Source organism: Mangifera indica, chromosome 12, assembly GCF_011075055.1.
Source record: "Mangifera indica cultivar Alphonso chromosome 12, CATAS_Mindica_2.1, whole genome shotgun sequence".
Taxonomy (NCBI): domain Eukaryota; kingdom Viridiplantae; phylum Streptophyta; class Magnoliopsida; order Sapindales; family Anacardiaceae; genus Mangifera; species Mangifera indica.
The window spans coordinates 12607718-12630350 of record NC_058148.1 but is presented as its reverse complement, the minus strand read 5'-3'; the positions used below and the strand labels follow the sequence as shown (position 1 = coordinate 12630350).

At 33.8% G+C, this 22633-nt stretch overlaps 5 protein-coding genes and 1 pseudogene across 8 annotated transcripts; 2 read left to right on the top strand and 4 right to left on the bottom strand.

The window, feature by feature from the left end:
- Window positions 1-165: 165 nt before the first annotated feature.
- On the bottom strand, window positions 166-1555 carry LOC123192077 (annotated as a pseudogene).
- Window positions 1556-2811: 1256 nt separating this feature from the next.
- Window positions 2812-8239, bottom strand: LOC123193166. Of its 2 annotated transcripts, XM_044605961.1 has the most exons (3): window positions 8073-8239; window positions 4604-4634; window positions 2812-4416 (listed from the first exon to the last, which is right to left on the bottom strand). In XM_044605961.1, exon 3 carries the CDS (start codon window positions 4357-4359, stop codon window positions 2986-2988), a length of 1374 nt encoding a protein of 457 aa, XP_044461896.1. In that variant the 5' UTR covers window positions 4360-4416; window positions 4604-4634; window positions 8073-8239; the 3' UTR covers window positions 2812-2985. The 2 variants fall into 2 exon arrangements, with proteins under 2 accessions (XP_044461896.1, XP_044461895.1); XM_044605960.1 differs by lacking the exon at window positions 4604-4634 and having other exon boundaries at window positions 8073-8238.
- A 1208-nt stretch (window positions 8240-9447) lies between these two features.
- LOC123193165 (tripartite motif-containing protein 66) lies at window positions 9448-12773 on the top strand. 2 transcript variants are annotated; one of them, XM_044605958.1, is made up of 4 exons: window positions 9448-9632; window positions 10030-10142; window positions 12416-12524; window positions 12610-12773. In XM_044605958.1, exons 1-3 carry the CDS (start codon window positions 9545-9547, stop codon window positions 12515-12517), a joined length of 303 nt encoding a protein of 100 aa, XP_044461893.1. In that variant the 5' UTR covers window positions 9448-9544; the 3' UTR covers window positions 12518-12524; window positions 12610-12773. The 2 variants fall into 2 exon arrangements, with proteins under 2 accessions (XP_044461893.1, XP_044461894.1); XM_044605959.1 differs by having other exon boundaries at window positions 9465-9632; window positions 12437-12524.
- A 2072-nt stretch (window positions 12774-14845) lies between these two features.
- On the bottom strand, window positions 14846-15229 carry LOC123192076 (glutaredoxin-C9-like). The gene has a single exon (XM_044604542.1). The coding sequence runs from the start codon at window positions 15227-15229 to the stop codon at window positions 14846-14848; it is 384 nt and encodes a 127-aa protein (XP_044460477.1).
- Window positions 15230-17113: 1884 nt separating this feature from the next.
- On the top strand, window positions 17114-19333 carry LOC123193163 (protease Do-like 5, chloroplastic). The gene is made up of 8 exons (XM_044605956.1): window positions 17114-17444; window positions 17517-17663; window positions 17767-17829; window positions 17916-18005; window positions 18458-18580; window positions 18705-18792; window positions 18926-19000; window positions 19096-19333. The coding sequence occupies exons 1-8, from the start codon at window positions 17208-17210 to the stop codon at window positions 19200-19202; spliced, it is 930 nt and encodes a 309-aa protein (XP_044461891.1). The 5' UTR covers window positions 17114-17207; the 3' UTR covers window positions 19203-19333.
- An 82-nt stretch (window positions 19334-19415) lies between these two features.
- Window positions 19416-21943, bottom strand: LOC123193164. 2 transcript variants are annotated; one of them, XM_044605957.1, is made up of 2 exons: window positions 20626-20808; window positions 19416-19909 (listed from the first exon to the last, which is right to left on the bottom strand). In XM_044605957.1, exon 2 carries the CDS (start codon window positions 19884-19886, stop codon window positions 19545-19547), a length of 342 nt encoding a protein of 113 aa, XP_044461892.1. In that variant the 5' UTR covers window positions 19887-19909; window positions 20626-20808; the 3' UTR covers window positions 19416-19544. The 2 variants fall into 2 exon arrangements, 1 of the variants encoding a protein (XP_044461892.1); XR_006497011.1 differs by lacking the exon at window positions 20626-20808 and adding an exon at window positions 21778-21943.
- Between the last annotated feature and the right edge of the window lie 690 nt (window positions 21944-22633).

Sequence of the window (22633 nt, the reverse complement as noted above, 5' to 3'; positions counted from 1 at the left end):
AACGGTGAACTTGTAAATGTTGTGAAAATTAGCCAGAAAATTACTACAATGAAATTGTCTACACTCTACATAGAACAACTACGCTAATGAAATACTTTTATTGGCATCAAAATGAAGGATCTGTAATTTACAGATAGAAATGCAGGGTGATTTACTTGTGGGGATCTGGCGGAGGGGCTGCCTTTAATCTACATACAACAATTTATAGATTCTAAGTCTAATTTTACATGGCATCTATTAACTTGCCAGGCCTATGTTCACCCTTTTATGCTAGAGCTTTTCTTTGCCATTGTCATCAACCTGATCATCTGCAGCACTTTTCTCATCTGTCAATGGATTGCTAAGGTACTCAAGAGCAAACACGACTTCACACACAGAAGGTCGATTGACATGGTCTTCTTGGAGACACTTTCCTGCAATTGCAAGAGCTTGATACAGACCCTTTGGAGGGTAATTTCCCTTAAGTAATGGATCTGCCAATGATGTAAACTTCTGCTTGTCCCCCATCAATGGCTTTGCCTGTAGGAAAGAAATGAAAATTATACACTATGAACTCAACTTGCATCTAGTAGAAAAGAGTAATGTGAATAGTTTCTAATTAATATACCCACTCAATTAAGTTCTGCTCTTCAGCTTCTCTTGTATGATTAATGGCACACCTACCAGTGATAAGCTCCAGAAGCACAACACCAAAACTATAAACATCAGACTTTGTCAACAGCTTTCCTGTCCAAGCATATTCCGGAGCACAGCAACCATAGGTCCCCATCACCCTTGTAGACACATGGTCCTTTCCTTCCCTTGGACCTAATTTATCAAGTCCAAGATCCGAGAGTTTTGGATTGACTTCCTCATCTACTAATATATTTGTTGCTTTGAAATCTCGATAAATCACTAGCGGGTCAGCAATATCATGCAAGTATTCCAGTGCTTTTGCAGCTCCTCCAGCTATCTTCAACCTGGTAGGCCAATCTAGAGGCTCTTTATGTGGAGGTAAATCTGAACAACACAACACATTTCAGTCTTTTAAGTCTGAGATCTCTAATAAATTAAACTGTCAAATGGTACTCATCTCGCGTACTAAGAAAGTGATCTTCCAAAGATCCATTTGCCATGAATTCGTAAACAAGAATCCTTTGATCGTCATCAACACAATACCCAATGAGATTTACAAGATTGGGGTGATGAACCAGACTTGACATCACAACTTCGGCAAAGAATTCCTTGCTTCCCTGTTTTCCATTCCTGTCTAGTTGCTTTACAGCAATAACCTGCATAACATGATACAAAATATTTCTGAAAATTCATTCACTCGAGAGAAAAATAAACAGAAGGCTCAGAGAGGGACCTGATCAAGGCTCTCGATGTATCCTTTGTATACACTTCCGAAACCTCCTTCCCCCACTAATAAATCAGGATGGAAGTTGTCAGTTGCAACAGCAAGTTCTTGATATCTGAAGACAAGAGGAATCTTCTTTGACTGCCCAAATAATCAAATAGCTGCATTTATATTCCTCTGCTTGCCGCTATCTGCAAATTGATAATTGAATTGCATTGCTGAGTTTCAAACTTTCATGGACTAAAATTTCACAACATTCTCAAAATTGTAAAGGACAAAATTCCTATAAAGAAGCTTTTGTCACATAACATAAAAAGAAGCAGCAAATATATTCAAAATGTAAATTTGACAAAAATTTCCTGAAAATTTGGAAACCCAAATGGGGTTGAAAATAATGTGAAATATAAAAAAAACCAGTTTTTCATTGACAAAGGAGGCAAAAGTTCTTGTATCTTTGTCATCACTACAGGGACTTCGATCTCCCCTACAGCATTGAAAGAAGTTCATGTCCTTATCGAAAGAAATCTTATTTTCTTAACCAGAAGAAGCCTGTTCAAAGTGGAATACAAACATTACAGAAATTAGAATTGAAGAATCATAGTATGAGAAAAACCTGAAAGAGTTAGAAATGATGGAGAACAAATTGTCCGGCTTGTTTGGACAGTAAGATTGTTAGTTTTGATTGATGTTAATGTTGATGGGCATTTGATTCGGAACATGTTTTTCTAAAATTAGTTATGTCTGGTTTTTACAGACCAAGCTAAGAGCAAGATAAGTTGTGACTAACTAACTACAAGTATTTCATTCCCTATGCAGTTTTTAACTGTAATCTATAAGCTTAGTTATTTTATCAAAATTATATCCATCACCATTTCAATTTAACTATTATTTCAAGTAATTGTATATAAATTTGAAGTAGAATTCTTAAAAAAAAAAAAAAAAAACTAATTAAAGAGAACTTCTAAACATAGCTTTGTTAAATTAGGATATGAAAGAATAATGGATTAATGGTATGAAAAAAATCATAATTTATTAGTTTATACTCTTAAATTATCTAAAATTAATATTATCCATACACATTTTGAATACACAATCAGGTATACAAATAATGTGCCGTTATATAATTAAATATTACTTTATTTTTAATTTAATATCAATCAATCACATGATTATACATTATTTGTATAACTAATTATATACTTAAAAATATGTATACATAGTTTTATTGATCCACAATCATTTGAAGAACAATACTATGCAAATGTACTTTGGATACACAAATAGATATACACTTATGTGTGTTATCATATAATTGAATATTATTTTATCCTTAATTTAAAGTCATTCAATCACATGATAACACATATAAACTGTGTATCCTTTTGTGAACAAGTAGTGCTATTGTCATTTGAAACTCAAAAGCTTCAGCAAACTATTGGGTTAAATTATGTCAACTTAAAAAACAAAGTAAATATCAAAACCAAAGTTGAGTATCAGATTGCAGGAACTATCATTACAAAATTATCCAGAGCAGATTAAACTAACTCTGAATTACCCTTAAGTAGCATAATCTTTTTATTCCTAACACTAGAAAATATATGCTCATTATAACAAAGCCTTTCTTCTGTCTTTAGTTCTCAAAGGAATCAGCCTGAACCAGATAGATTAACACCACTAGGTAAATCTAAATGAGTGTGTGTAATGGCATCTTTGATATCAGATTCTGCAGAACTACATATTTGGGTCTCAAGAATTTTTGGAAAAGCAGATCCTTCGTTGCCTGGTTCCGATTCAGATGCAATAGCTGCTCCGTACATCATTACTGACAGGCTGGTTATTGGTGGAGCCAATGAAGTTATAGCTGCGATGTTAGGAGCAGCTTCATTTACTGGCAGAGATGACTCATTCTCACCAACTGTTTTGTTATCAAGCTGTGACTGTGGATCTTGTATTGTTTTCTCAAGAGAATTCTGCCCATCAATCATATCGTTCATCCCAATTGGCTCAGAACAAGTGGGTTCAGATTCAACAAATAAAGGAGCTGGGTTGTGTTCAAGGTTTTTTTCCTGCATGAAAATGCTGATTCCAATGGGTACAGCGGACAAAGATTCGGATTCAGCAGATACAGTAGTCTGGTTGTCTTCAATGTTCAGACTCTTCACTTCGTTAGGAACCAAATCATTTGGCAGAAGGTCAAAACTCAAAGCTTGATGTTCAACTTGAGGAGCCTGACTAGCACTTCTGGTAGATGGAATAACATCAACAATTGGGGTAGTCATGGGCTCTGATTCTTTTGTAGCATCAACGTCCATCTTCGTTCCCAGCTGCAGTATATCCTGTTCAACAACTTTATCTTGTTTTAGTTGTGCTATTATTGATGCAGTTTGCATGTCAAGCCCAGACTCTGTTTCTGATGTTTGCTGCAACACCATTTTTTCTCCCAAGGAAAGATCTGGCTCATTCACAGGCAAGTTATCAGCTAAAGGTATTATAACAGAGGCAGATTGGTTCTCACCTGCAACTGGGATGCCTGACTGAAGCTCAAAGGGAAAAACTTGATCTGAAAGTTTAGGTGCATCTATTTTAGATTCAGTAGCTTGCTCTTTAATTTGTTCAGATGGATGGTCCCAAGTTTGTGGGGTTTGAACTGGGATGGGTATCTCTTTTCTTTTGTACATCTTAGCATTTGGTGCCACATCATTTGTTTCAGTGATTGGAGTGAATTGCCCCGGCAAAAATACAACACCCCTCAGCTGGGTCTCAGTATCACCTACTTTAACATTAAGAAAATATCCAGCATCAAATGAACCTTCAATGACACCAGAAACCATCTGACCCACCACATCATCAATGTCAGCACTACTAGCACCCACAATCTGCTTGTTTTTCTTTAAAATGTCAGATCCAGGCAAGTTCTCCCCCTGTATTTGAGTATCATCTTTACGTGGACGACCACGTTTCCGTTTTACAGGGGCATCCGATGGAGAAAAAGAGCTCATTCCTTGACCCTGCTGGCTCATCTAAAAATGAATTGATGCAAATGGCTCGAATTTACAACAGTCTCCTAGAATTTCACTCTGTAACAAGATAAAATCTTTTAATCTTTTTCATCTATATAAAACAAACTGAAAGTTAAGAAATTAGAAGAGTAATCTATTCAAGTGTAAAAGTAATGAGTTGACGATTTGAAACTACTATTGCTCTGATAGTGCAATAGGACAATGGTAGAATCAAAACAATAAAGTTCTGAAAAATTTGGCATACTTGAATATCACCTGCATGACTCAGAGAGAAACTGCACAAATCAGGTACACAAAATAATGTCAAACCCATTCCTAGGAGGAAGCTACATGTCATGGTTGAGATAATCTTATTAAATATATGTTGTCAATATGATGAAAAAATTGAATACCCAAACAACAATTATTTTATGTAGAAAGCGGTAGGAATCTTTGCTGATAGCAATCAACTACTTTGATCATCATGGTAAAGTTTACATGCAGACATGTCCACAATAAGTACCTCAGAAACATGATTAAACATAGCCCTATGAAACTGCTAGGGCATGAGAAACTAGTTCCTCTCTTCCACTAATGGACTGGCCAATAGTGTGTATATGGGTTACAAACGCAAGAAGAGCTGTCTCATTTAAATAATAGCACTGGCAATATCAACTGAAACCAAATACAAGAAAGTCTTCCTCAACTCAAAAGAACAAAGGAGATTAAACTTGAACCAGAAAATACATAACCAAAAACAAAGACAACCAAACTACAAATATGTAGAAGTGACAGCAAGTCATAGTAATAACAACCAAGTAGTTGATGGTTGAAGAAGCAATCACTCATATTTAAAACCAACATTCTTAAAAACCAAAGAATCAGGACCAAAAAGGGGGAAAGCTCTCTGTGTTCTATTCTCCTATAGTTGCATCTTCTAAAACCTCCTTAGAAAGGGTTTCCAACTCAGCACCCTTTGGGATTTTTAGAAGAATCCATCTCTGGGAAGCAGAGTGTGCTGAAAGTTAAGCTGTGTTTGGGGATACTTATTGTCCATCGTTGACCTTTATTGTCGAATCAGTGGGTGCATGAGAGACTGTGGTTTACCCTATCACAGAATATTAGAGGTTTAAGATAGCTTAAGACTGACTCATGAACTTAGATGAAACAAAGTTATGTAATTATGACACAACCAATTTTTTTTTTTTTTTTAAATATTCAGAAGTTCAATCTATGGTTTAACTTCCATAGACACTGATAAGATCTTTCTATACAGCAACACCTTAAAATAGCATAGCCTTAAAGTAAAGTTGGGCAACTTGACAAACTGAAACATCCTTGTGGCCAAAGTAAAAGAAAGCTAAAACGATTTTTGCAATAGTGGCAAGAGAAATGGGTGCAGCCTGAACTGGTGAAAAGGGAGTTGTGGCAGAGCAACACAAGCAAGAACAGTAATAAGAATCAAGCAATTGATGACCATAAAACTACCCAAATTGGCCGTATCAGCAAACTAATTTCATGATCTACAAGCAAGAAGTATGAAGATGATATGATCTGAACAAATTATGGTAGGATATACCATTTGACCATTGTACTGTAGAGTCACTGGTGCTTATCTGTCATAAGTTCAAAGAACTAAGATTTAAAGACTCTAATAGCTGCATGCTTAACGGAACCAAAATGCAATCAATGGAAAGCCAAGTCCACAAGTTAAAACATAACTAAGTTATGAGTACCTTTCAGAAAAGCCATCCATTTATAAGAAGTTAATTTAACATTGATATGGAACAAGACAAAAGAATATCAGTGTAAATGGGTTATTGAAATATAATAAAAACTTAAGACCAACAAGAATGCTTCTTGCAGGATTTACACTCCAAAATAGCTCCAGCGGTTAACAAGTTAAAGAATAGCCTCCAAGAAATTTTAAGTTGAAAATCATACCTTTCTCCACCTTAAATTGGGTATATTATTTCCACATTGGTGTTAAGGCATCTCAAAAAAGTTCAACATTATATAACAAAACATGAACAAGATATATACCAAATTACCAATAGGAATTCACTTTATATGATGATGAATATGATGAGAGGCTAAGAACTTATTATCTTAAAAAAAATCAGCAATAAACAACAAAATTCAACCTCCAGTGGGAACAAATTTAGTTACACAGCATAATGTGGTCTTAGTATCTTATTAGGGTCGTGCAGTATCAGCTATAGTATCTGGAGGAGCATATATATATACATACAACTGTCTGCATTTCAACATAAGTTTACACTGAAGCATGTGCATAAATCAATGCGAAACTAAGCTAACAGTTCCTATCCCAGTTCAAGCAGGCCAACCTCAACTTAAGATATTCTCTCATTCACTTGCATGGAAATTAAGCCAGGTATGGCTAGGCATAATTTACTAATCCATAGTTCAACTTAAAACTTTCATAGCCATTATCAGTTCTTGCTCACCATTTTCTTTGAATTTTTGTTTGATTATCCTAACCTCCATAGTTCAACTTAAAAAAACAAAACTTAATGACCGTGAGAACCTTGAGAAAAGACAAATAATAAGCAAAAAGTACAACCAAAAAAATTGTCAAAACGGAGATTCTAATATAAGGTGAGGAGGTGAGGGGAAGAGATAAAGAAATAGTAAAAGATTATCAGTTCTTGCTTAAGGTCAATATATTGTATGGACAGACAATAATTGAAAGTTAGAAGACGCAACACGAACTGAAAGAAGTAAGAAAACATGAAGCTTTAGATAGAATAACTGATTGGGTTGGCAAGGACACTAACCTTAATTTTTGGCATGTGAGGAACAAATATCTTAATGATAGGAGAATTAAACAAAATAGGTGATACTAATCCTATCCAAGGTAAACATTAGCAATAATATAATAATATCAAAATTCAATTATAAAGATCAAATAGTACTCAAATACAAAACAATAATAATCTAGCTTCAACCTAACAGATATGAATATCATTATTGTGTTATCTTTTATGCTTTTTTTCTCACTTAAATATTTGCATATTGTACAATTTTGATTTTGCTACTTCACATGAAAATAATCAAAGAGCAAAAAGGCTACAGAAACATAATATTTTTTCCACCCTAACTACATAGTCAATGTAAACCCACAGAATATTTTATTTAAGAGAAACTCATTTCCTACACAAGTGTGTGTGTGTGTGTATACATACATACATACATACATATGTATGCATGCATGTGTGTGTGTGTGTGTGTCTCCAGACAATGCACAATAAGATCAAGATTCTGTACTATGGTCCGTACTATCCAATTGAGAACCCTATAAACATGCAAATAAAAAAAGTCTATTGTTTATACGCATTACAAAATGATAATATATAATAAGCTTCCTAGAACCTTGTGAAACGCATCAGAAGTTTTTATTTCATGCCTAAACCATTTTCATACTCTGCCATTACAGAAATAAAATATATAATTTTTTTTAGTATCTATGCTCATGATTTCTTATTTACATATTTCATAGTATTCCAGTGGTTACTAGCTTTTACCATTGCAAATAAAATCACTCAAACCAACCCAGAAGCGAAATCAGTGTGGCAGTAAAGATCAAATATTAAACGATTTAAACAGTCGTGTTTATTTTCCTTATTTGCGTAAACGAAAATGTCGTGCAATATGAGGCCATATAATACAACGTGACAAAACTGTTTAGCCATTGATCGAAGACACTTACGAACCTGCGTTTCCGAGAGACTTTGAAACCTCCAAATGGTGACTGAAAATAAATCAAGAAATTGAGAGCTTTCCTTTGCTTTTCTGAGTTTCTTTGCTGTTGTTATTTTCTTTAATGTTTTTTGGGGTCTGGTCCGGCGTTGTTGCCATTCGGCTCACGGACTGTGAAAAATGAAAATAACCGAAGTGCAAAGAAACTCGCTTTTTCTGTTTTGGGTTGGGCTATCCGAAAGGACCGAAACGGTCTATTTTAATCAAATTGATTTTTTTGGAGGTCCAATGGATATCGACCTGTGGGCACTTTCACTGAAATTCATCCATTGAAACCAAAGAAGACAGAAAATTTTAAATAAAAAATTAATCTTTGTCGAAATGTTAATATAAAATGTTTATTATTTTTATTTTAGAGATTTTTTAATTATTTAAATATTAATTATTTTTTTTATAAATTTGTTAATTTTTGTCTACGAGTATTATGTTTTTTAAATTTGATATAATACTAACAGAAAATTTATTTTAAAAGGTATGCTCATGTTTTGTTTTAAATAAAAAATTTCGCATGAAAATCAGGTAGAAATATAATATTATTTTATTTTTAATTTAAAAATTTTAAATAATATAATAATATTTTTTTTATATATTTAAACGGAAGGAAACTAATTTTATTATACTATTGGTGATAGGATGAAAGATAAGGTATAATAAAATATCAAATTTTTATTTTTTAATTTTCAAAAATTTAAATACCCACCTATAATCAAATTTTTATTAGGGATAAAATCATTATTTATTAAAAAATTTAAAGTTTTATCACATTTTCCTTTTCAAGTTTTAAAAACTTACAATTTTCTCTTAATATAAAGTTTGAAAAATGACAAATACCTTCTAGGGTTTGTTCATCTTCTTTCTAGTACTGATTTGTTATCTTTAACCTTATATCTTCCTCTAGTCACTCTCCCTTCCCTTTCCAGTTGTTTTCAATCGAGATGAAAACCAAAGTATCTTCATCGTAGACGAAGACAAAATCATCTTCATCAGTCTTTGTCTTGATTAAAAATGACTGGAGAGAAAAGAGAGAGTGATCAAAAGGAGAGATACGATAGAATAGAGGATAGTCAATAGTTAGAGAGAAAAGAAATAAATCTTAAGAGGTATTTATCAGTTTTTAAATTTTGCGTTGGGGAAATTATAAAATTTTTAAATTTAAAGAGAAAAATATGATAAAATTTTAATTAAAAATATTTTTTAATAAATAATAATTTTATCTCTAATTAATTTTTAACAAAAATTTGAATATTAATGGGTATTTAAATTTTAAAAAATTTGAAAATAAAAAATTTGACATTTCACTGTACCTCAGGTGGGAACAAGTCTTTCGGCCTTAGCCCATAGAAATTAAGTGTATTATAGCTTCACCGAAATAAGCCGAAGCGCAGGATTAAGCTGAATTGCGGTTTCGGTGAGACAGGAGTTGAGCATGGGCAAAGAAGAAGAAAAAGAAGCATCACCCGCCCCTCCTCCCCCTCCTGTTCCTCCTCCTCCTCCTCCATTTGATCCCAGTCGAAGTAATTCATTCTCTCTCTTTCTATTAACTGACTATTATTAGGTTTTGTACTCAATGCTTTCTTTACCCTAACTAAGTTTCTTGCCGTTCTGTTTTGTGTTTATTTCTTGAGATGCATTTTTATTTTATTCAATCTCTTACACGCAATTGTCTGTGTGAAGAACGTTGGCAGCCTCGTCAACCCAATATCAATATATATTTGAATTTTATGTGATTCTTTTTAGTTACTCTATGAAAATTTTGGCTTTCAATAAAATTGTAAAATTGGCTTATCAATCGTTAATTTTTAAGAATATTGTGATGATGAGCATAGATTACTGAAAGATAATGAAATCGCAATAAGGTGGGTATGTGTTACTGATTTATTTATCTTATAAGTGTGTTTTCTGTGGTTGAAGTGATTGGTATCATCAAAAGGAAAGCTTTGATTAAAGAATTGGCTGCCTTATACCACGCTGAGTGCCTTGCTTACTGTCAACAACTTTTGGAACTTCAGAAAAGATGGGAAGAGGTTAGATTGACACCTTCTGCGCACTTTTTGTATGCATTGTCTGATTTTTCAAGTGGTTGATATAGCTATTTATTTTATAGGTAGATCAATTCATTAAGTAATATTGCAATATGATTCATGCGAGAGAAAGCTCTTTCTTTTTGCTGGTTATCAAGTCCTTAAAAATGTGAGGCTTGAAATATGATTTGCAAATCTGATACCACAGGGAGTGACAGTAAAAGACTCATAGGATGGCTTGGGTAAATGGCTAAGGAATAGTTCTAAAAGGTTGATTGTCCTTTGCAACATTAGTTCAGTTTAATGATTACATTACGATTACCATGAAATCCTAGAAGCAAAGTTGTGTCCAACTATTAAATTACTGCCAAGCCTTGAACAGACTTAGTGGTGTTATAGTAATATAGAAATATTAACAAAATACTTAATTTTTAGGATAAAGGTGTTTGAGTTTCAAGTTTGTGTATAACAATTTCTATTAGCTGAACTGTAGCTTGAAGTGAAAAAGGTGACGCTGATGTATGGAAATTCCTATTCTGAGTTCAATTTGAAATTTCTATTGAACAGAAGGATAATAGTTCTGGGCGTCTGAAATGATTTAAAAGTTCTTTTGAAAGAAAAATCAAAGAATAGATCTCCACATTTGCTTAATGATTTTTTGGTAAATTTGGGGTTATTACTTTGAGGTCTTTAAGTTTTTGTTACAGCAGACTTTGTTCAACGATCTCTAGAACTAACAAAAGTTGGAGAATTTGTGGACAATGAAAAAACTGTTAGTCTAGTGCCTATCATAAATAAATGAAAAAATCATTAGTAGTTGACTGAAATGACTAAAACACCCTACAAAAATGTGATAAAAGATCTGCATATATAAAGTGGAATACATCAATTATGTAACCTACAGAACAGAAAGACTGAAAATTATAAACTAGGAGAGCCCACTGCCACCACAAACTGACTGCCACTCTATGATGAACAAGATAGAAAGCTCAAAAAGTAGAAAAAAAAAAAAAACTAGAAAAGAAGAAAATCAATAGATCTTCGACAGACAACATCACTCTTCATCAACTCACCTCCAGTAGAAACTAAATCCAAACCAATCCATTGATTGAGAAACCAAAAACAGAAAAACTGAATATCCTACACCTTCCTCAAAACTCAAATCACCGCCATTAGTTTCTGCCTTCATGAAGCCAGTTATTCAATGTTAAGATCCTTGCAGAGTGTGATCCCTTTTCCAGCTGGCATCAACTTGCCACATGATGAAAAGCAAATCACAAAGCAGATAAGAAAAGTAACTTAACTTCTAATGTCATCAAGCCCAATTGTTTCCACAAAGATGACAAAAGAAGAAACCACAGAGTATTTTTTCTGAAATACGAGATTTGACCTCGAGAAAAACATACAATCTTTTGATTCTGAAATATTTTTATTTATCTGGATTGTGTGTTGTATTCTTTTTGTTAAGTTTGAATGGTGCAATTTGAATTCGTTGTGTTTGGAATGACTTCTGCAAAAGAGAATTGAGAAGAAAGAGAGTTTGTACAGTAAAATGATTGTTCTTTATCAAAAAAAAATTTATATCATATATTTGTGAAATGACTTAAAATCTTGATACTGTCAAACTCATTGACTTGTTTGTTGGTTTTGGCAATTATTGGACTTAATGTAACCAGAGCCAAAACCTATGGACATAGATGTTCTTTACCCTATAAATTTGTTGGTTTTGGCAATTGTTTCCATACTTTTATGATTTTGTTCTTGTTTTTTCGATGTAGTTCTTTACTATCATGACTTTGTTCTCTTTTTTTCGTTGGATCACAGTATACTGTATTATGAAGATGTACTTAAATTTTTTAGATGTAACGAAAAATTTATATTCATAAGGAAGCTGTTGATGTAATGTGTAAGTTTTAAATCTCTAGGCTTTGGTGTCACCTGGTTATTTTAGGAAATTGATTCTCATGATAATTTTTTACTAAAAAATGCCTTCCCCCTTAACCTTCTCTCTCTCCCCCCTTGCAATGGGCTGGGCGATGGTGCACCTGGTGTGTGATTCTTGCTGATCATAAATCTTTTCAGACAATGGATAGAAGATTTTTTGTTTTTTATTCTTATATTTGTATATTAAGATTTTTGGGACAATGGAATTGTATTCATTAATCGTCTCATTTGCTGGAACAATTTTGCCAATAGAAACAAATTTTAGTGACAGTTCATTTTCAATGTTTGTTCTCATTGTTTTAACTATGATAATGACTTCTTTATTACTATAGTTTTTTATAAAATTCTTGCAGCCATTTGTGGATACAAAAACTCCTGATGATTTACGGAAAGAAACAGCGAAGCCCCCCAAGCGACGAAAGAAGACCCGCTGAGCATATTGTAAGACTTGAATCTAAATCATTTTAACATCATTCTGGAATTCATATTTTCTTGGTGATGGATGTGCTCATTGAGAGTTTTACAGATTCTATTAGGAAGCACCTCTGACCACTTCATACTAAAAGGCAAACAGCTAGGAATGGAAAGGTCTATATCACTGTTGCAGTGTATGGTATATATACTTCATGTACAATGTTTTGGACTATGATTATTAGAAACATAGCTGTGAAGCATGCTACCGGTGGACCAGATCTTTTCTTTCACTTACCATTTCAGTTTTAGGGCAATTACCGATCACCTTCACTAAGCAGTCTATAAAACCTGGTTGAACATCAAGCATCCCCTTTGAATTGACAAAACTATATAATTGTTTTTTAACTCCAAATTGGGTGCCCTTTGTATTAATGTTTCAGCTTAATTCAAAGGATCATAATTAGTATTAATTCGATTATGAATATTAGAAAAAGATAGTGATCTTATAATCTAATTATCTGACTTAAATTGGAACACAATGAGTTCACCATTGCAACTGCAGCTGAAGGCCACCATTGATCACAGATGAAGTAAATTAAATTATAGTTTTAAGTTGATTCATTTATTTGTTTGTTATTGATGTTGCCATACATTTGTATACGTTTTGATTGAAGACAAGTTTGAAATTTTTGTGTCCGAGAACACATATTTTGGCTTGACAGAAGCATAAATGCAAATGATGGAAGCACAGATTAAGAAGATGATATTATTACTGGTGCCACTGTTCGTTGAATCGGTTTGACTTGTCATATACTGAAGCTTAACTGGCATTATTTTGTGCATGATGGGAGAAACTCTTTGATTGCAAGAAATCCAATGTAACCTTATCATCACAAACTTATTTTTATCTATATTCTCTCAATCAGATCAAAGTCAAAAGGATCTTGTATTAAAATCATTTATTTTCACAGAACCCCTCAAGTTTAATGAAAAATAATTACTATATATGGGGATAATTATGTCAAACTTGAGACTGATGGGTATTCCGATATATCCATGAGAGACTAAAGCTTAATAATTGTATTTAAAAACACAATAATTTATCCATCCTAAATTCCGAATCAGCATTAAGGTTTCATGACAACTAGGGACGGTAAATTAAGTTAATTAGGGAGATTTTGTAAACTTTTTTTCTGATGCGCAGCGTTGGCATTCTTGAGAGACCCAGGCAAGCTAAGAAATATAATTAGGCCAAAGGACTATTTCCCACCTAAGGTATGTTGCATTCTCAAGTTTTCCTCCTTTAACTTAAAAAATACCAAATATTCACTCATGAGCAGTTAAATTTAATGGAACTCTAACCCTTTAAAATTTTATTTCTTCCCCCCCCCCCCAACCCCTAAAAACTAACTATTTCCCCCTTGGTCAAGTTTTGAAAAATAGCATCCCCCCTTAGGGTTTATTTTCAATCCCCGACGCCAAATCCGATTCCATCACCGACGACGAAGCCTTCCCGACGCACCACCATGCTCCGACGACCTCTCTTCTCTCCTCTGGAAAGTCGATCGACCTAGATTTGACGTCCTCTTCCCAAATGGAGACGAGGTCGTCATCTTCGTCTAGGACGACGAAACTCTTCAACAGATCTGGCGAAGACGACGTCAGATCTGGGCCAATTGGTGTTCTAAAGGAGAGAAGAGAGGCCGTTGGAGCATGGTGGTGTGTCGGGAAGGCTTCGTCATTGGCAATGGCATCGAATTTGGCGTCGGAGATTGAAAACTAAACCCTACGGGGGAAATACAATTTTTTAAAATTTGGCCTAGGGGGAAATGGTTGGTTTTTAGGAGTTAGGGGGAGAAAAGAGGATTAAATTTTAATTTATTTTTAATATTACAGATAAAATGACGATTTTATCCTTGAATCTATTTTTTTTTAATAACTCATAGATAGATAAATGAGTTTTTCAAAATCAACGGGTAGGAATGTGCAAAAAAAATATACCTTGAGTGGGAAATAGTCCTTTAGCCATATAATTAACCCATGATTATTCTTGAAAGATAGTCAAGTACTTTCTCATGCCTCAACGTCTCACCATTTCTATTCTCCGATTCACTACAGTACATTTAAGAACATGGAGAGGGGCTCCATTGTTTTCTGAATAAACTTTTTAAAGACTGACGATAACAACATGAAGAAGCAACTAATAGTACTATATAGATATAGTATATGTCAGAGTAGGAATAATCTCTGTACAATTTTAACCAACTACAGATATTAGAGTAGAAGCAGAAGCTTAAAATCAAGCATAAGTAAAAATATAAAGGATGGTTATGGTGATGATCGTTTTTTCAAAGCCAAAGCGCACCAGCGTCTTTGAGAAGTGGGACCAAAGTTCCATTGATGTGACAAGCCATGAGAGTTTCGATCCCGCCTAGGAACTTTCCACCGACAAAGACGGCTGGGACAGGCTTATGCTGGCCGTCTGACGCCAGCTCAAAAAGAAGACTCTCAATGTCTTGCCCGGCTGCGTGGTGATCCAGCTCCACAATAGTCGGGCCAACCCCTAGGCCAAAGAGAAGACGTTTCGCCACCGTGCACATGCAGCAGCCGCTGATACTGAACAACACCACCGCGTTACTGGACGCGAGTTCACTCACAATCTCGTACGTGCTTTCTTCTGTGTTGATTTTGGACATTGGCATTGCGGACTTGCTTGTATTTGCTACCTCCATTTTGTAACTTTATGAGAAGCTGAAGGAGGGTTTATATATATATATATGAAGATGAAAGTCTGTCACGCCGGTCAAAGTGGGACCCGTTGAGGGGGCAGTGGCGGAAGAAATCCCAACAGAAAAGGAGAGTCATACAGAGAGACCCTGAAAGAGGAAAGAATCGCATGGGATTGTTGTATGTAAATAGTGCATGCGTGAGCATCTGCGGCCTGCACAGAGGTGGTTATTATGACTAAAGGAAGAAAACCCGACAACCCGACAATGAACGACTGAAACGCCGTCGTTTGACTCTCAGTTTCAGTCTCCTGCTTGCTTGCTTTCGCAACAGCGTCAGGTCAGAGGACAGTGACAAGCCGTCAGATTTTGCCTTCTTTTAACCTCATCCCTAGGATCCGACAACAAATATTTATTTAATTTACCTATTTTTAATTTGTTTTTCTTCTTGGTCAAATCAAATATCCCACAAAATTCATTTCACTCTCATGTTTAACAAGATTACCACCTTGCCCTTGCTCTATTGCACTGAGCTTGAATTGTGTTTAGAGTAATGCAAATAAAATAGTTGTTATACAAATTTGTAACTCACTTGTTATGCTAGTTTGTAGGTCAAAATGTACATAAAATAGTTGAGATTGTTAATTTGGACTAATTTGAGATAAATTTAAGCTAGAGTTAGAAGATGGTTAATGCCCGAAATGCGAAACACATGCACTATCTAATATTCTTTTTAACAACCCAATATCCATTTTATAATAAGATATGGTCACATTCAAAGTAGAGGCACATGAAGCTAGAGTTTAAAGATGGTTATATTCCTTGTGTTTCTCATTAAAAAAAAAAAAAAATTCAATTAAAACTTAACCTTATTCATGAAAATTTGACAATAAATGATAAAAGTATCATTACGATTTTCTTGATACCCGTAAGCCTTCTATGTGTTTTAAAGTGTAAAAACCCTTTATTGGTTTAAAAACTTGTAAATGAACTTTTACAGTGTATTTTCTTCCTAACAAGTTTGACAACTTGCAAACAAACCCCTACAATCCTCATCTTGGTTGAACAACTTATTGAGCTCACTCATTACCTTCATCTACATAACCTAGGTAACAAACATAAACATAGATCAAGATCATTTAATTATTATTTGTTCAAAACAACAATCAAAGTTTGAATCTATGTCCAAAATTTGGTTTGGCACTAATACCATACCACAAAGGGCTAATGCAAGGTTTTTTAGCCTTTCAAGGGGGATTGAAGGTAGTCGAAAGAGTTGGTCCCAAGGGTTGTATGCGATCAAATCTACCACCAACAACTCGTACCAAGGTTTTCTTGTTGGTCAATTAAGTTCCAAGGGTTATCAACAATAGAATTGTGTAATAGCCCAGGTGGTGGGAGAAAAAGAAAATAATAAGAATAAAGAGAAAGAATAAGAAAACTCTTGATTTATTAGATTCAATAGTTGTAAGGTCAATTATTGAATTTAATATTTCACCTATTTGGTATGATTGGTTCAATCTCAAAAGAGTAATCAAATTCAGGTGAGATTTTTTTATTACCCAAAAATAAAAGGAAAAAAAGGGGGAAAAAGAAAATAGGAGGAGAAGAAAGTGAAATAAATGACAAAAAAGTAGAAGAAACAGGAGGGAGACTTTAATAAGAAGATAATATGGTAATGATAATCTTTACATTGTCTAAGAGTTCATTTTTCGTTAATAGAGTGAACAATGGGGTGAAAAGTGTGATTTATATATTTAGCGGGTAGAAAAGATTTTAAGACAAAATCTAGTGTGGGAAACGGAAAATCACAATTTTCGTGATTATATTTCACTTTTTTATTAGGCAGCAACCAGTAAAATCGGTTGTTGATGATTTTGGGTAGAAAGGGAAAAATATCCTTACATTTCGATTGAATTCTATTAAATATCTGGGTTTGATTGGTTTAGAAGGTAGCCATGTTATCTCTTTATGTTAATGAGAAATGGGAATGACAGTGGCTAGTCTGCAAACACTTCCATGTCTTTCTCCACTTATAACATCAGACACTATTACAAAAAATGAAAGCCTTATTTTTACAAGAAGAGCTCTACTCTTTGGTACCAGTTTTTTGGCGGCTCCTTTCTCATCTTCACCTTCATTTTTGTCTGCTATTGCCCTGCAACCACAGCCTCAGGATGAGCTTGAGCAGCAAGAAAATAGAATAGTCGATCTCTTCCAGGTCCCAATGCCTTTTCGAAGTTTTAATTCACCCACTTATTTCATGCTTTACTCACTCTCTGGTTGCTTGTAGGGAGCTTCTCCATCGGTCGTTTTCATTCAAGACTTTGAATTGGCTAAAACCCCAAAGAATTCTTCTGCTCAAGTCATGCCTGTCGATGAAACTGCTAAGGTTGAAGGCACAGGGTCCGGTTTCATCTGGGATAAATTTGGTCACATTGTACGCTATATTTTTTTCATCGCTTGTTTTGCTTTAGTAATCAGAATGCTATTCAATATTAATGTTTTGTATTTATTCAAGCTTTGTTTATTGTGTATGACAGGTTACTAATTACCATGTTGTAGCTAAGTTAGCCACTGATAACACTGGATTACAGCGTTGTAAGGTTTTGTCCTTGTTCTTTCTTGTAATCTTTTTTCCCTTTGTCAATTTGGCTGAATAGTGATATTTTCTTGGTTCTATTGTGTACAGGTTCTACTTGTTGATGCTAAAGGCAATAGACTTATCAGGGAAGGAAAGATTATTGGTTCTGATCCAGCTTATGATTTAGCTGTTCTCAAGGTATCTGCACAACCCTTCATCTTTTCCATTATTTTAGATCTAAGTGCATGGAACAATTTGCTCTGTCACTTTTTTTTTCTCTTATGGCACTGATCGCAGTTCCATTTATATGATGTTTAACTGAAGTTTCTTGGGATAATGTCTTCACTTTTATATGAATTTCTGGATTAGAACTAGGAAAAATTCAATCTGCATAGTAAATGGTACTTTGACATTGAAGATCTTAATAAATTGGTCGTCTTCACCTTTTTATATGAACTTTTTACCATGGCTGCCCATGTCTTCTTTATATAAAGAGATTCAGAATCTATATAAGATTCAAGAAGGCATTTTTCTTTCACTTTGTCATGGCCAACCATTTTACTATTGCCTATTGGTATATTGCATCAGTTAACTTCTATGTAAGCTTGAATTTTTTTACCTTGGCAATGGTCTATTATTATACTTTGCAGGTTAATGTTGAAGGATATGAATTAAAGCCTGTTGTTCTCGGTACATCTCGTGATTTACGTGTAGGTCAGAGCTGCTTTGCTATCGGAAATCCTTACGGATTTGAAGACACACTCACAACAGGGGTAGCCTTAATAGCATCAATGTCATGTGATTTATCATTAGTCTCTTGATCATACACTAAAATGAAGTAGGTAACTAATAGTAGCAGATACAATGACCTTCTAAGAATGAATTTGAATGTTGCAGGTGGTCAGTGGACTAGGAAGAGAGATACCCTCACCAAACGGAGGAGCCATTAGAGGAGTCATTCAAACAGATGCTTCTATTAATGCAGGTGAGTTATAAATCTTTCATTTCTACATGCATCAGGTTTTTTATAGACCACTTAAAAGTGTTATGTATTTCTTTATATTTGTTTCTCATCTTTTCATCTTTTCCTTGCAATTGCAAATAATAAATTTGTACAGGGAATTCAGGGGGGCCACTGATTGATTCATATGGGCATGTTATTGGTGTTAACACAGCAACTTTCACCCGCAAAGGTAAAGAGACGCTAGTGATAATGGTTGAGGCTGTTTATGTTGTTATTGGCCGGCCCTGAAATCCTCAATCTAAAGAGGTGCGGCTCATTTTACAGGAACAGGAGTATCCTCTGGTGTGAACTTTGCTATTCCAATAGACACTGTGGTTCGAACCGTTCCGTACCTTATTGTGTATGGAACACCCTACAGCGACAGGTTTTAATCATGCTTTCTTTTATGGGTAACAAATGCCTTTCGGTCTTGTATTATTTGATTTATCTGAAAAGCATACCTGTAGCAGAATATCTGAAAAGCAATTGCTTGAAATGAGACTCGATCCATCTTCATGCTTTCCGTCTTTTTCCATCATGAAACGAATGATATTATTATAGAACAAACACATGATAGAACCGAAAATACTGAAATAACTACCGAATGAGCATGAAAAAAGAATCTTGATTCTCACAGCCATCAAAGCAAGAGTTTCTATCATAGATGATATTTCCTCATTCCTTGCACCAAAGCAGATTTTGTTTAAAGTGCGATTCTTTTCATAAGACTATTATTAGTTAACTTTTAGCAGAGACAATTTCTCATCAATGGAGCAATCTATATGACACGAGGTTCTACATGATGAAGGTATGAGAATGAGACCAAGGCACCGTTGTTCCATTGGAGAAGGAGAGGAGTGCCTGGTGCTACGATACTCTACTGTATCTTGGAGAATAATATTCCCTTGCTTGTCCATGCAGTGGAAGGTGCCCAAGAAAAAGCGCCCATCTTTAATTCCTACCAACATTCGCCGAAAAAGTAGCCTCCTCACTCGACTTACAGTATCTGAACCACCCATCTCAGATACACCACACCTCTCCACTTCAATTAAGGATTTCTCTGCTCCTTGTTCCATCTAGTAGTCGTTCAATCAAATAACTGCCAGAAATGGATTATTACAATTCATCAAAATAGAGTATCAATTCTTTTTTAACTTCTAAAAAGAATAAAAGACAAGCATTACTTTTCTTTATTTATATTTGCTCAAACAAAATATTAATAACTACATTAATAATAAAATATATCAACATAAAATCAACTTGTAACCACTGACTCTTCTCTTTATTCTACCACTGCCCATCAAAAACTAAAGCCGACCACGATACAAGAAAATACACATAAGCACAAAACAGAGATTAACAAATGAGAGCTCTTAAATATGCCCTTACAAAAGAAAATCTGCATGAGAAAACCCATGCACATGGTTAAAATGATCACCAACAAAACCCAACTCCACATAAACCATTACCAATGCACAGTCAAAATCCAAATTCATCACTAAACTATAAGCAAATGATGGAAATATTTATCCTGTAATAACAAATTGAAAGGCACAATTATAACCAATGCAGAATGATACCATCAAACTAGTTACTGTTCATCAATCAGGAATTATAAAAGATAACACCATGCTGAATTTCTAGACAGTGCAGAACAAACTACTAACTGTACCATTAAACCAAAACCATATCCAATTTATTTCACATGCTCTGGGAAAACACAGCTCTTTTGGCTGTTCCAAAAACCATACTAAATGCAAGCAAAGCACACTTATAATAACATTGAAAGTGAAGAAAAGGTAGAAGCATGCCCACCTGACAAACTTGCACCAATTGGTAATACGCAATGACACCAACACTTACTTTCATTTTTCCCAACGTCATTCACTGTTCAGTGTTATCTCTTTATGGTTACCACAATGTACATTCTCACTTCAACCGATTTTTAGTTATAAACATACTTGACAGAAATATCTTTACAAACTAATGTAACTTCACCAACTGCATAGCACAAGAATCCTCAAAAATTCATTAAGGGAAGTGAGAATCCAATAAAACACAACATTGCATACTGTATACCTCATTTTGAATAGGAAATAAACAGAAAGAGAATATATATATATATATATATATATATATATATATATATATATATATATGTATAAAAAAATCTTTCAAACATACATAATCAAAACTTTTCTAGGTGACAGTTAGTGTCAACAAGAACTATATTTTTAGCTCAGGCCCAGGTACCCCGCAAGTGATAACTCTACTAATAGTATAAGTAACAACTTTTCATTAATAACACCAGGACACAAAATTCAAAACTTAATTCTCATCTCTACTAAGCAAAAAGCAAATAGATACATCAGAAAACATATCAAAAATTTTTTTAAGCAATTGGAAACTCCATTTCCATTAGAAAAGATATGCAATTTCTTTCTAATTAATTAAATGATGCATTTCTGATTTGCTTAACAAATCTAAAGTTATTGATACTTTTATCAAGCATTTCGAGTTAAAAACATGATTTGGTCCACAGACAGCGTATCAAACAGAAGAAATGACAAAAAGAAAATAAACAAAAAGCAAAAAATCTCAACAGAAGAAATCAAAATTACAGTATAACACGAAAGAACACCACCAAGTTCCTGCAGTAATTTACAAAAGATGAAGTCCATGGCATGTAGAGCTTTTTCATTCAATACAAATTACCATCAATATTGAACTTAAACACTAACACTGCAAAAAATAACATAGACCATAGACCATAAAAAAAATATCCCAGATCTCGGAATAAAAGATAGCAGACGAACTAAAGAAATTGAGACTTTTTCACAACTCACGTAAACATACCAAAAAACCCTTAAATTCCCACTTAACGCAAAAAATCAAACAACATTTGCATTCATAACTCAGAGAGAATTGAAAAAATAAATCAAAGTAAAATTTAAAACAACAACGAACCTAAGATGGTGATTTTGAAAGAAGATTCGAGAGAAAACTGGAGATGGTGGCGAGGTCAAGAAACTCAGAGATGAGTCCCTAGATTTGCGCTGAGCGACCCTAAAAAATGAGTTAGGGTGTGGCTATTTCGATTTTTTTTATTTACTTTTAATAATTTTAAGGCAAAGTATCAGTGTTGTCTTAATTTTAAAAAACCTAAACACGTGTATTTGTTAAATTTTATAAGTAATATAAATAATAAAATAATTATTTAATAAAAATATTTTAAAAAAATTAAAAATTTAATTACATTACGGATTTAAAAATTAGTAATTTCTCTCTCATTTCTCACTCAAAGTTAAAAAAAATCATTATTTCTCCTTAAAATTTCAATGACAACTCTCCAACAACGATTTTTTCTCTAATTGTCAACGTTTTCTTTCTCTTTTGACTTCTCTCTTACTCTTTTAACTATCTCTTTGTCTTTGTTTGAAAGACATTATCTTCATCTAAGACAAAGATAATAAAAAAACGATTGAAAGAAACCAAAAAAGAGAGAAAACTTTGATTACTGGAGAAGAGATTATCCGATATTTGTCATTGAAACCCTAAGAGGGAAATAATGAATTTTCAAATGTTTGATAAGAGGTGGGGAAAATTGTTAGTTTTAAAACTTAAGAGAAAAAAATAATTAAATTTTTAGTATTTTTTACCCCTAATATTAACTTTAAGAATTAATAAATAAAAAGTATTTAGAATTTTTAAAGTTAACAAGTAAGAATATGAGAAAATACAACCTTGAGGTAGAAATAAATTCTTTTGGTTATTTTAAATAAATTTTGGGCTGGCTGAGTTATTTGAGGGTGTATAATTTGAA